The 14,671-nt window shown below is 33.0% G+C and overlaps 1 protein-coding gene across 1 annotated transcript; it reads left to right on the forward strand.

Annotated features, from left to right (window-relative positions):
- Nucleotides 1-2,713: 2,713 nt before the first annotated feature.
- On the forward strand, nt 2,714-9,907 carry LOC111047498. Its single transcript, XM_022333260.2, has 2 exons — nt 2,714-3,196; nt 9,022-9,907. The coding sequence occupies exons 1-2, from the start codon at nt 2,828-2,830 to the stop codon at nt 9,409-9,411; spliced, it is 759 nt and encodes a 252-aa protein (XP_022188952.2). The 5' UTR covers nt 2,714-2,827; the 3' UTR covers nt 9,412-9,907.
- Nucleotides 9,908-14,671: the final 4,764 nt, after the last annotated feature.

Here is a 14,671-nt window from a genome sequence, read left to right on the forward strand (position 1 = left end):
TAGGCTATCACTCATTTTATTATATAAGTCACTATTGGAATAAGAATTCTTCTCAAATCATAACAAGAATGGTTTGAAATAGAAAACTTTTGCAGTGTTGGTTATCTTTAGTATTAAAACAGAACATACAGTACGGTATTTCTAACAATATTATTATAAACGAAAATATATGATCAATGATTATACTGCTAGCTTACTCAGTAAAGGATTTTAATATTCAGCCTGATCCAGTAACTTACATATCATATTTATCTAATCTGTTTCTACTCTTAACAGAGTTTGACACAATTTGAAATTTGACGATTCCCCAATCCAAGACCGTGAGGAATACATCTTACTCATCGGAAGTAAGTACCGGTAAGTAGTGTTCTTTATGGGTTATGGCTGATCGATACAGAGTAAATAATAATTTGTTGTAGAGTGAGATATCAGAGTTCTTTTTTTTTATCATATGTAAGACCATGTCGTATCATGAAAAATCTATGTATATTCTTCAATAGTGCTAATGAACCAATGCTATGTTTATTGACGCTCTGGTAGGATACTACTTGAAAGATTTATTCTTGGTCACAAAAGTAATAATATGAATAATATCCTGAAACATGAGAATAAGGGTATGATCACATTGAATGGGTATGTGCAAATTTTCGTCGAATCATGCATGACCCGAAAAACACAACAAAATTTGAAAAATGCTATTGGAACATGTTGTTCACACTGAACACAACCAAGTGCACGCTTACAGTGTGAGTGTTCCTCTTGCTCTTTTTAGATATTGTATGTTTCTCGTCTGCAAGCTTGGTTATGCATAATTAAGCGCGCTCTTGCACAAATTATATTAATATTTATGATGGTCTATTCTAACATGCAAAGGCTAGAGTCCCCCAGCTGAGTTAAGATTATCTGCTAAATGGCAGGGGTATCATTATAGCGCAATTAATAATCCAATTCAGTGTTGCTATAAATTTGTCATTTCATTCCTTAAACTGTTATTTCATATAAATACGCTAAAAATTGTATAAAATTTGAACATTTTCTGCTCATTAGGTTTTGAAAATGCTGATAAAACACAAATAAACACTGGAAACGCCAATATCTAGCACATTTTCTAGGCCCTGCAATAGCCTACATAACTAATACACCTCAAGTTACCTGAAATTTTGTACCAAACGTAAGAATTCTCTCTTGAATTTTTAAAAAGCTAAGAAAACGCTGGTAAGAGCAAAAAAGTCGCCTATTCTGGGTGATATAGAAGTCAATAAGGTTTAGCTATTTTGAATTTCTAGACCCTATAACTGAACTTGTATTCAACATTTTTCTGACAATTCTTGAAAAAGTGCATACCGTATTGGCCATCTTTGAATTTTTTTTCAATTACGGTCTCAGTCACTACACCTCCGTGTTTACGGAGGTAGTGTCTTAGTGCGCCTCTAGAAGGTTGAACATTAACTATATTTCATTTTGATAACTTTAAAGTGAAAAAACACTCATATTCTTTTGGTGTGGCGACTACTGTTTCGAGTTTCTGTTCGGCTTGAGAATGTACAACACACCAGCACTAAACGGTCGTTGTTACACCAAAAGAATGTGTTTTTTTAGTTTAAAGTTATCAAAATACAATATACTTTGTAATAATATTGGTAAAAAATATGGATAATCAACAACGAATCAACTGAAACACGACTTTCTTACTTATCCGGGTGAGTAAATAGATTAATGGGTAAAAGAATGAGTGTCATTTTACTTCTACCTAATATATATTAATATAAAATATAATGTCAAAAAACTGATATGTTTATACTTCATTCAGTTTTGAAGCTCTGCTATTCGAATTACAGCACGATCTTTAATAACTTCTGCTTTATTAATTAGCCACGCTTGTGGGATCAGAGGAAACACATACCGTAATTCAAAACACTACTAGCAGTTTTAATGATTCTAAACTTTGAAGAAAGTATAGGTATATACAGTAGTTTAATTGAAATATTATTCATGATTGAAAATGTCAATAAAAAAATTACGTTGTTAAACTATACGGTACAGGTTAATTTTGTAGACCTACCAGGGTACGCTATTTTATAAATTGTAACTCATTCTCTATTAAATGTATGCCAGCTATGAATCATATTAAGTCTAAAAAAGCTTTGATAATATATGTAATATTTATCCTACACGATTCAAAATCAACACTTTTTTACTTGAAAGTTTTGAAAAAATAATGAATTTAGTCTTAAACTCCAGAATAGAGTTGAGCGCACCCGTAAATACATCGTACTTAAATTCGTTTAAAAAGAAACTAATTTAGATTATCAACAATGTTTTTATAATTTATTGTTGATCAATAACATGATAATTCTTATTTATAAATCATGACTCGGCTAAACTTAATACTTTTGTAAAAGAAGTAAGTTTGAATTTGAATAAGCTATCTTGAAACATGTAACCTACAAATTGGTTAACCAATAACTAAAAATATTAATATAAATCACTGATTACTACCCTTGAAATTTATGATGTAGGTTAAAATTTGAATTGGAAAAATAAAATAACAAGTCATTACTTCAAAAAAGTGATATCAGTTGAATTATTAACGTTTATTCACGAAAAATTCCATTCAACATAGGGTTTTGAATGTAAACACGGGTTGAAGTGTACGCTTTTGAACAGCTGATCACCTGATGGTTCTAGCCTTGTAGTTTCGTAAGCAACGGTTATGCTTTGCACACGAACACGCTTTGTTTACTTTGGTTTTGGTCGTCCTGTTTGTTTCCCCGTGGGCTTGGTTAGCCTAAACTTGAAGTTATCATAAATATTATTAATATTAATAATGATGTCCATGCGAAAACGTACCCAAGTTATGGAAGAATTCATCAAACTTTACGAATCACTTCCCTGTTTGTGGCAAGTTAAAAATAAGGAATATCGTAAAAAGCATTTAAGAGAGGCTGCTTATAACAAACTTCTTGAAAAACTGAGGGAAATTGAGCCCGATTCAGATAGGGATTACGTAGTAAGAAAAATAAATTCTTTTCGAAGCTGTTTTAGAAGAGAATTACAAAAGCGCAATTCTTCAATCAGATCAGGAGCAAGTGGAGACGATATTTACAAACCAAAGTTGTGGTACTTCGATCTGTTCTACTTCCTAGAAGAATACAATTCTACAAATGACAGTTTTGATGATATCGAGCTTACTGAGGTAATTATACTACATAAATAATTAGGCCTATGATTAGGACAGTTTTTTTTTAATCATTGGCATAAATGCCAATGGGACAATAAATTGGTTAGTCTATCTAGCGTCAAATTTTTGTTTGCAGTCGATTTTTTATGTTATTCTAAAGACATAATCACAACAATTGGATGGGGCTGGCTATTATATTACAATTTAAAAGCAAAAGAGCAAAACCCTAACTCAACCTCTAAGCTGTTTTGTCAAAAATTGCTCTAAACTACCTCAAGACTACAAGTACACAAATCAATATAAGGATTCAAAATCAGAGCAATATTCCAACATTCTCATACATACCATACATAGGCTATTGCATAAAGGTTATTGAAATTAGATGTATTCCTCATAACAAAACCTAGAATTTTATTGGCTCTAGATATGCTATAGTCAATGTGCATAGAGAACCTGAAACAGCTATCAAATATCACACCCAAATCCTTACATGTATCGACTCTTTCCAGATTCATAAGTTACCATTTACTTCATAAGAAAAGTTCTCCTTCAAAGTCTTTTTTGAGAAAGAGATACACTTGCACTTTTCAACATTTAACTCAAGTCCATTGATCGAAGACCATCTAGCCAATCTGTCAAGATCTTGTTGCAACAAATTACAGTCATTAGAGTTAGTAATCTCCATGTAGAGCTTTACATCACCAGCAAAGATCAAACATTTTTCACTCTTCAATTGAAGATACTGTTCATTGATCAACAAAAGAAACTATAGAGGACCAGCTACACTAGGTACCCTGTGGAACTCCTGATGTAATGAAAAGGGAGTTGATCTAACACTCCTGACTGGAACATAATTGGTGGAACAAGTAAATTCTGAAAAGATTTACAAGCTGCACTCAAAAACCCAAATTATCATGTCTGCTCAAACAGTGCTCCCTGATTTAACACGATCAAATGCCTTTGCATAGTTTGTGTAAATGGCATCATCCTCACCTCCAGAATCCATTGTCCTCGAAACATCCGTAGTGAACTCCATCAAATTGGTGACCACAGACCTTCCAGGGAGAAACCCATGTTGACAGTCCGATATCAGAGGACGGAAGTACCACAAAATCTCACCATACAAGACACGCTCAGATACCTTTGCGAAATCTGACAGCAGGGAGATCGGACTATAGTTATTAATTAGATCCTTTCTCCCAGACTTGAAAATGGGTATTACCTTAGAATTATCTATCACACTATCTATTACCTTAGAATTTAAAGATAAAATACAAGAAAGAGATTTCTAGGGCAAAACTTGTAGCTAATGGTAAATTTATAGCTGAGGCTAAAAATCAATGCAAGGCAGCCTGGCAAATTGTCAAAAAAGAAGGTAATCTGGTAAATTCAACAAAACAGGTCATTCCAATCTCTCCTGAGCAGTTTAATATTTTTTTTGTTAATGTGTCATGTGCTACTGGTAATATTCAAACAAATAGTAATAGTACAAATGATGTAGACTTCTCTGATCTTTTAAATAATAGTATCAATAGTATCTGAATAACCAAAATTTTAAATTTAAGAAGGTTGATGAAACAATCATTAGTCTTATTATAAATAGAATGAGTCACTCAAAATCTGAGGATGTGTATTGTATGTCAAATTATTTGTTGAAAAATGTAGTTGATGTTTTTATATCTGAACTGACTTATATTGTAAATTATATACTGAGTGAAGGAGTTTTTCCTGATTTTCTAAAAGTTACCAAAGTTACACCTGTTTATAAGAAGGGGGATCCTAATGAACCCCAGAACTATAGACCAATTGCAATTGTACCTATACTAAGTAAAATCATTGAGACATGTATTGTAATTCAACTTAATGAATATTTTGTTAACAACCAGCTGTTCTATCCTTCTCAGTATGGCTTTAGACCGAATCATAGTACTATTGATGCAATTGAAAAACTTGTTGAATATGTTTTGAATGGTTTTGAACTCAAGCAACCAGTTGGATCTTTACTATTGGACTTAAGCAAGGCATTCGACTGTGTCTCTCACTCTATACTCTGCAAAAAACTTGAAAAGTATGGTATTAAAGATAAGGAGCTCATGCTGATCAAGAGTTATTTGAAAAATAGAAAACAAATGGTTAGCTTGAATAGTGCAAACTCAAATTTCCTTGATGTAACCATGGGGGTTCCTCAAGGATCAGTCCTTGGCCCTTTTCTGTTTCTGGTCTTTGTAAATGATTTTAGTAAAAATGTTTCTGTCTTTTCAATATTATATGCAGATGATACCACTCTGGTACATAAGGACGTTGATATAAAAACTGTTCAGGATACGCTTGGAAGGGCTATGGATGAGTCTAAGGTATGGTTCAATGCCAACTTACTTAAGGTAAATGAGAGCAAAACAGAACAAATAATATTTTCTCTCAACAATGTAAGTACTGGTAACCTGAATCTGAATGATGATGTTTTCAAGCCTGTAAAGTTACTAGGAATGTACTTAGATAGTAAACTCAGCTGGGAGTATCACCTAGTGAATTTATGTAAAAAGCTTTCTAGAGTAACATTTCTCTTACGAAGACTGAAATATTGTGTAAACCTCGATGTAATTAAAATGATTTACTTTGGTCTCTTCCATTCACACTTGATTTATGGAGTAAAACTGTGGGGCAACTCATCTTCTTCAAAAAAAGCATTTATATGGCAAAAGAAAGCACTTAGAGTTATATTTGGTATGAAATACAATGAATCTTGTAGAGGAATTTTTGTAGAACACAAAATTATGACCTTGCCTTGTCTGTATATATATCATAATTTAATCTCAGTGAAGAAAAATCTGTCTAATTTTGATAAAAATATTTCTATACATTCACATTATACTAGACATAGGGACGATATAACTAGACCTACAGTTAGATTGACTAAAACTCTAAAAAGTCATAAGTACCTACAAATTCGAATGTTTAATCTACTACCAGATAATGTTAAGAAGTTACCATTGAAAACGTTTTGTATTTCTGTTGATAAATGGCTCAAGTCTGAAGCTTTTTATTCTGTCAATGAGTACCTAGAATATTTCAATGTATATGTGTAATTTTGTTCGTTTCTATAGTCCAACTCGTGTTATTTTACTACAATATTTCAATGTGTATTTGTAAATTTGTTCATTTTATAGTCCAACTTGTGATATTTTACTTATTATTGACAAATCCTATTGCTTACATTTTTGTAATGTTGTTTTATGGCCAATAAAATTCTTGATTCTTGATTCTATACCTTAGAAATCTTCCACCTCGTAGGAGGTAAACCTTTCGCCAAAGATAAATCAAATATATACTTCAATGGGTCAACTAACACATCCCTGCAACCTTTCACTATGAATGCAGGAATCTCATCCTCTCCAGAAGTAGTTAGTGGCTTCATTCTATTAATTTCCCTCTTTATCCTCAAACGAAACTGAAGAAATAGTTGATTAACTGGAAGCCAAATCCCTTCTAATTCCATTTTCCTCACTAATATGATTCATGTCATCACTATTGGTGCCAGTAATTGGACTATAAACCGACTAGAAGTACTCAGCAAAACCATCCGGCAATTCAGATCCCACCAAAGCCCTATCACCGAACTCCATTCTCTGACAGATCCCCTTAGCCTCACGCCTACTATTTAATAAGACATGCAGCTTTGAATAGAGAAATTGGCCATTTTTTGTGTATTGGAATACGGGCTTAGGTAAACTCAACAAATAATTTTCTATTTTTCGACCGAATTTGACTTATGAAGCATGATGTTGGACCGCCTTGACGAGCCGAGAAGAATGAAGTGTAGTTCGATGAAATCTGAGCATTGTGTCAAAAGTTATACGTGTTTGAAATTTTGATCCTTGAAGTGTCCTTAAGCGCGCCTCTCCACTAGGAAATACTGAAATGAAGTGCATCTAACGGGTGATTCTCATAGAATATGATCTCATGAACTTATGTCATTGTGCGAAATATCAATGTGAGGACAATGTAGTTGATGATGGTTGAAGCCAGAAATGAGGTGTTTTTCACAATACAAGGAGCATTGTTGTCAGTTGTACCTGCGGAAATCTATATGAGATGGAGCGCTCTACCTGATCTTCGATTGTAGAGCACAAAAATACGCGTAGAGGGACTTTGAATTATACATCTAACTAAATGTTGACAATCGGAAGGTATTGTTGATCAAAAACTATCATTCATTAGTATTGATTTTTTCTTTATAATTTACTCATTTTTGAAAAATCATAACTCAGTACTAATTGGAGATAGAGAGTTGCGAATGATCTCATTTTATTCAAAATTTTATAATCTAAAACAAAGGCTAGTATAGAGCAAATTTTCCCGTCCGTTTGTTTACTAGATTTGGCAGAAATAGCTGAAAACTGGAAAATGAACTGAAAATACGAGGTTTTTGGGCTACTCTGTAACTAGCACAAGGAAATTTTGCATGACAAAATTGGTTCTGGACTTCTTTCAAGTACCCAAATAATATATTAAAAAATCAGAACAACAATATAAATTGCAAGCACATCCCCTTTTTTAAGTCTATATTGACTGGAATAAACCTGGTCGACAAAGAAATGCAAAATTGTACTTTATCACAGACAAACTCACGAATGTAATAGCGGCTGGATAGATGAACGGAATATTTAGCAAGACATAGGTGAGAATGGAAATAATAGTAATATTAAATTTAAGATTCAACGTTGAATATGGGTAACGTTGCACTTTTTCACAGAAGGATCATGGAACTAACAAAAAAGTATAGTAATATTCTCATGTGAATCCATAAAAGCGCAATGGCTTTTAATCAACAGAAAATGTAAAAATTTGGACACAGGTTGAAACTAGAAATGCCATACATAAGTATGAAATCAGCGTTTTTCAAGCATTCTTCTGCATTTTCTCTAGGCTCTCTTGAACTAATGAATATAAAATGTTAATTTTAGAAAATTAAAATGTTGAAAATGAATAGTTTTTTACACAGTTTCAGCTAAGTCAAGTCATGTTGCATTGGAAGGGCTCATGAATATTACACTGAAATCAAAATCAGCGTTTTCCTGCGTTTCCTCAGCTTTCTTGAGAACTAATCAGCAGAAAATGCCCTAGACAGGTTTCTCTAGAAAGTTTCTACACAGGGTCATCCCGGTCATCCAAGGCTACAATTGTTGCTACAATTAATTTATTCCGTTTAATCCAACAATCTGAGTTTTTCGTTTAATTTTAAATTTGTTCTCCGTTCGTTTACAAGAACGCACACACCTGAAATATGACAAACGATCACAAATATCACAGGTCCAAGATTTCACCAAATTATGCTACAGACAATTTTCCTGTATTTCCACTTGGTTCCAATGCCTTTTCAAACTGAAATAGAATAATTTTCATAACATTTTAATCAAAAAACTTTCTTCATGTAGGAAGCAATGTTTACAAACCACCGATTCATTTAGACCGAAATTCATGCATCCTCAAGAGCTACTTTATATTTAAAAAATCACAAATCAACTAAGCTTTGACTAATTAGGCTACTAGTTGACATAGATGTCAACATACAAATTTATCTATTCATTTATTGAGATTCAATATGAATCTATTCAATATTGAGATTCAATAAATCGACAGTTTGTATGGCAAAAATGTACAAACAACATACTTATTGAGATTGATAGTCCATGGAGTACTATGAAACAAAATTTAATAAATCTTGGTCGTTTAGAATTGAACTCTTTTTAGTAAATATTCTGTCTATACTTGTCTAATTTATCTAGAAAAATAACAAACTTATTATTAATTGTCTACTAATTATTATTGTTTCTTTCCAGAACTGGAATGAGGACTCACTCCAAGAAGAGACTCTAAGTGAAGAATCATTCTCAATGCATCCCAGTCCTGTAAGCCGTACACAATCAGAATGTGAAGTGCCTCTCTCCTCATACAGGCCTACAGCAAAACGATTGAGAACCGACGTACCAACTAGCAAATTGTACATAGTTTGTGATCATGCTCAGAAGAGCTCTTCTCAGGTAGAAGACCGCTATGACCTGCTGGGCAAGTCTATCGCATGCAGGATTAGAGCTTTAGATAAACGTGAGCGACAGATTGTTGAAAAAAACATTAATGACATTCTTTATGAAGCAGAAATGAAAGTTCTTGACGCGCCTACACATCAATACAACTTCGACTGCACAATTAAGGTCGATTCACACATTTAGGACTGGACTCGTATCTGACTAGTGTCGTACCGTGTTGGATGGAATCTTTCAAACGGTATGTGCATTTGAACAACACGGAGACGGTCGTGATTCACTTCGATAGGACTTTACCAGTGATGGACTATGACTGGACCGCTTTTAGAGCGATCTTTCAAGGACACGATCTATCACAGTCTGAGTCCAGTCCTACATGTGTGGATCAGCTAAGGACTGCGCTACGAGTTTTGTATATGTATATTGTTTGTACTTGCCAAGAAGAAGAATAGAGATGGTTTGAATTTCAATTTTGCGACGCACACAGACGTCCATCAGTTTTCATATGTCTACTCACGTCTGAATGCTGGTATTTTAATTTTTTCCATCTGTAAGCATAGTTGTGAGCGTTCGATTTACTCAGACGGACAAGCATTACGTCATATCAGCATAAACAATGAGAATATATTTCGTTATTCTATAATACATTTCAAGGAAACATTAATAACAACAGTCCAGTCGTAGTAGACCTATGTGTTTGAGAATGGTAGAGGTCGAGCACAGTCTGCGTACACCACTATAGTGCGGTCCACGTTATAATGACAGTATTTGATCAACTTCGGTTTTGCTATCATTCGACAAAGCCGGTGGTACTATCCTTTTCTAGGTCTACAACGATGACAATTATGTTTTTGACGGTGTAGAAATATAATTAATTGATGCAGAGAATTGGCATCGCTATTCTTCTATCTCTATCCACTGCCATTATAACGTGGACCACACTATAGTCCGGTCGTAGTACAGTTCTACATGTGTGAATCGGCCTTTACCATCTAAAGTAAGATTTCAAGTCTTTCTCCAAATACAGTTTGCTATGATTTCAATTAAGCCAGACGTTCTCTGAAGTCACAAGGAACCCACCCAATCCAGTGAATTCAGATGTAGCATTCCACTTAAATTGTAATATGAACAACCCAAAAGTTATACTAAACATTGTTTGAGAACCATATTATTTATCTCTTTTCTGTATAGGGCTACTTTTATAGAAATAGAAAAATAAAAATCAAAAATCTTCAAATGGCATCTATGTCCAAAACATGTTGTGATTAAATATTTCAAAAAGGGTACTAAGATTTTTGATTTTCATTTTTCTTTCTATTGTTTGAGAATTTTCCTTTTATTATTCTGAACGTTCATCTTCAAATAAATACTACTGCATACAATTTCAGAGTATGTTTCAGTGTTTGTTTTAATACTCACATAAAATGAATACACTAAAGCTGAGTTTACACCGGAGTTAATAACACGATTCATTAACAAAAGTTGTCAACTTGACTGAATCAACAAAAATTTCTCTAAACAAAAGTTAATAACTCGTGTTTCTAACAGAAAATTCCTTGTTATTAACAAGATTTATGTTATCCATCGAGAGTCGGTAAAGATCAAAGGAAATGTGTTATGTTAATACAAAAGCAAAAGCCTCTTTTATCGCATTAACTTTTGTTAATAACATGTTTCTATCTTCCTCGCCCAGCATCCCTACCCTACATCTACAGCTGTTCCCTAATAACTACAGCTGCAGACAAAACACGTGACAAAGTTATTAACTTTTGTTGATAACAAAACTAGCAGCCAAAAGAAAATGTTATTAACCTATGTTAAGAACTTTTGTTATCAACTCTGGCGTAAACGCACTATAATTTTTGACCGAGCGAAGTGATGTCTAAGATTCAAGTTGACGGTTTGGCATTTCTCTTAATGTTTGAATGTTTTTATGTTGCGCATTTACGGCGAAACGCGGTAATAGATTTTCATGAAATTTGACAGGTATGTTCCTTTTTCAATTGCGCGTCGACGTATATGCAAGGTTTTTGGAAATTTTGCATTTCAAGGTTAATATAAAAGGAAAAAGGAGCCTCCTTCATACGCCAATATTGGAGTAAAAATCAGACTATAGAATAAAATTATTCATCATAAATCAGCTGACAAGTGATTACACAGATGTGTGGAGAAGCCAGTCTATTGCTGTATTTCCATAAGGTCTATTATAGGTCTACTATATAATAGTTTCAATCAGGTACTTGTGGATGAGAATACTGCGTGAGGTATACTGTTCACAGAACTACTAGTTTACATTAAATCAGATGAAGATCATTATGTTAATGATCACACCTGTTTCAATTCAAAGTATTTTCTTGAAGACAATTTTTCGCTTTTTATTCCGGCTGTTATATCATATGAATACTCTATATAATAAGAGAGAGTAGGGTTGTGTTTGTTCGTATCAAAACATGTCAACTTGTGGATTGCATACCGGAAAAACGGGAATGATTTAGATCTCCTAATTTTGAACATAGATTCTAAAAATATCAATCTCGTGCACCTGGAAGCCCAAATTTCAATTTTCCTTTTAGATTTTTCAGAATAATTAATGTTCAAACTTCATTAATAGTACATACGATTTCATAAAAAAATCGCCAAATCATATGGTCGGAATTAAACAATTTTATTCTATCAAAGAACTGGATTAAAAGACATATCGGAACTAAATTTAACTATTGACGATGTCAAAAATCGCACAAAAATCTATAGGGAAACCATCACTGACAGAAAGAGGATCTTATCTATAAAAACAATTAGGAGAAGGCAACAGGTTTGTTCAGATGAATTGAGAAAAAGATCTGACAGAATGAAAAGGTACTGGGAAGAAAGGAAGAGAATTGAAGCGAATAAACGAAGAAAGAGGACTAACCAGAGACTACAGTGATCCTATGTGGTCATAAAATTGAAAAAAGAACTGGATTATACACGTATACAGGTGTAAAGTAGTATAGGAAAATTATGTTTGACGCATCATCACGTCTGAACTACTGGACTGATTAACTTGAAATTTTGCATATAGATTCTAGCAGGTAACCCGTGCTTCGCAAGGGTCTTCCTTAAAACTTGACGTAATGAAATCTAGAAGAATTCAAAATAGACCTATAAGAATCCTCGGTTGATTAAGAATTTATATGCTTCATTTCAAGTAAATCAGTATGACCACCTTTCATTTAAAAAAAGAAGTTGGATTCAAAATGGCGGAAAAAATTTGGGTGTGACGGAAAACCTGTTTTTATCATTCGAAAAGGATCCCCAATCATACCTATCTTCTAATTTCCCTTTTAAGAGAAATCTTCTGCTGCTTCCATACAAACTGGAAGCATGACAAATAATTGAAAACTTGACAAACTGAAAACTTGATGTAATCAAATCTTGAAGAATTAAAAATTGGTCTATAACCACCCCCGGTTAAGCAAGAATCTATATGCAAAATTTCAAGTTAATCAGTCCAGTAGTTCTGACGTGATAATGCGTCAAACATAATTTCCCTACACCTGTATAGGCTACGTTTATAATCCAGTTCTTTCCTTTATTATAGTATAGAAGATGATACATGGATCATTATTTTACTAAACGATAGAATAAGTTGAATAGTTTCCCTTTCAGAGTGAGTTTTGACAACCCACAAAACTCATTTTTCATTTGAAGAACGAAAAGGTGCATATGACCTTATTTTTTTTGCTCAGCTTGCCAAAATACCCCTCATTCCAATATTAAAATTTTCGACTGACTGTACAGTGAGTCAGTCATTCTATCAGGGCTCCAATAATTTTGAAATTTTAATTAAATAAAAATGGAAGAATATAATTTCTTTATGTAAATAACAACACCTCCATTCAAAGACATATTAACTGCATGCGTTTTCATATTGCCGATACAACATTGATGAAACTGTAGAGGTTTTTTTTTTCATATATATTTTTAATCCCTCTAGCTTTAAGCTATTTGAGGAATATTAAAAAAACTAAAAACATTTACTATGTTGCAATAACTTACATAATAAACAAATATCAATATATAATATTAAATGAATGTTATTAACAAAACAAATTAGAAATTCATAAATAATTACTTATAATAAAATGTAAAACCTTCCCATATAACTATTAAATGATCGCTAGTCTGAGAAACTATTGTGAGCTTGCATTCTTACTGTAAATCCAACAATATGTCATATGTCAATCATCAATTACTGCAATGAAAAATAATTTCAATTTTGTCCGAACTTCACCCCTTCTTTGTAAATTTCGCAATTCCAGAGGCAATGAGTTCAGAAGATATGGTATTCTGCACTCTGGAGTTCTTTTACCATAATTATTGTTGAATCTCTGTGGTCTAAATACTCTGTTTCTCAATTCATAGTTTATTTCTCTAAATTGGCTTATGAAATAATTCCTTGTCAAATCAGTATAATTGGCTAGGGCCCCCATGGACATAATTCCCAATAGCTGGCGATCAATACCATTAAAAAGAGTTCTTATTATCCTTTTTATAATATTCTGTAATGGCTGTTTTATATATTTCGGAGCTAAACTGTATATTGAGATACCATAGTACAGAGTAAATAATTCTTTTAGTGCCAACCGGAAAATAGCTACTTATTCTAGAACACTTATAAAGTGCTGCTCTCATTATGTTTTTTAGTGAATCGTTGTGTGATTTGAATCTCATATCAGAATCGAAAGTTATTCCTACGTGTTTTATACTTTTACTGTAATCAAGTTTTTGGCAATTGCTATGCACATTGTTATTTTAGCTTGTTATTTAGCACTTTGTCTCAAAAATTGTTCTAGCTGAAAAATTAATAATCCATGCCACGTGTAGGCCTAAACGATTCTTCATCAGGAAAACGAAGTTTCAAAACTATGTTTTCCAGGTAGAAAGCAATATAGAAACAGATGTTCCTTTTTTAATTTCGACCATATGATTTGGTGATTTTTTAATGAAATCGAATGTACCATTAATGAAATTTGAACATTAATTCTGAAAAATCTAGAAGGAAAATTAAAATTTGGGCTTCCAGGTGCACGAGATTGATATTTTTAGAATCTATGAGCAAAATTTGGAGATCTAAATCAATCCCGTTTTTCCGGTATGCAATCCACAAGTTGACTTGTTTTGATGCAAACAAACGAACACACGAACAAATACAACCCTACTCTCTCTTATTATATAGATGAATACTCTCGTTAAATGAAATCATATATGGAAGTCAATTATATTGGCAACAAGATCTTGTTAATAACAAGAAATATTTTCTGTTAAAAACACGAATTATTAACTTTTGTTAAGAGAAATTTTTGATGATTCAGTCAAGTTAATAACTCGTGTTATTAACTCCGGTGTTCAGCACTGTTTGGATAACTTGACACTTCTCAGGAATCATGCTCTTTTTCCCGGAGTT

This window comes from Nilaparvata lugens, chromosome 1, assembly GCF_014356525.2.
Source record: "Nilaparvata lugens isolate BPH chromosome 1, ASM1435652v1, whole genome shotgun sequence".
Classification (NCBI taxonomy): Eukaryota; Metazoa; Arthropoda; class Insecta; order Hemiptera; family Delphacidae; genus Nilaparvata; species Nilaparvata lugens.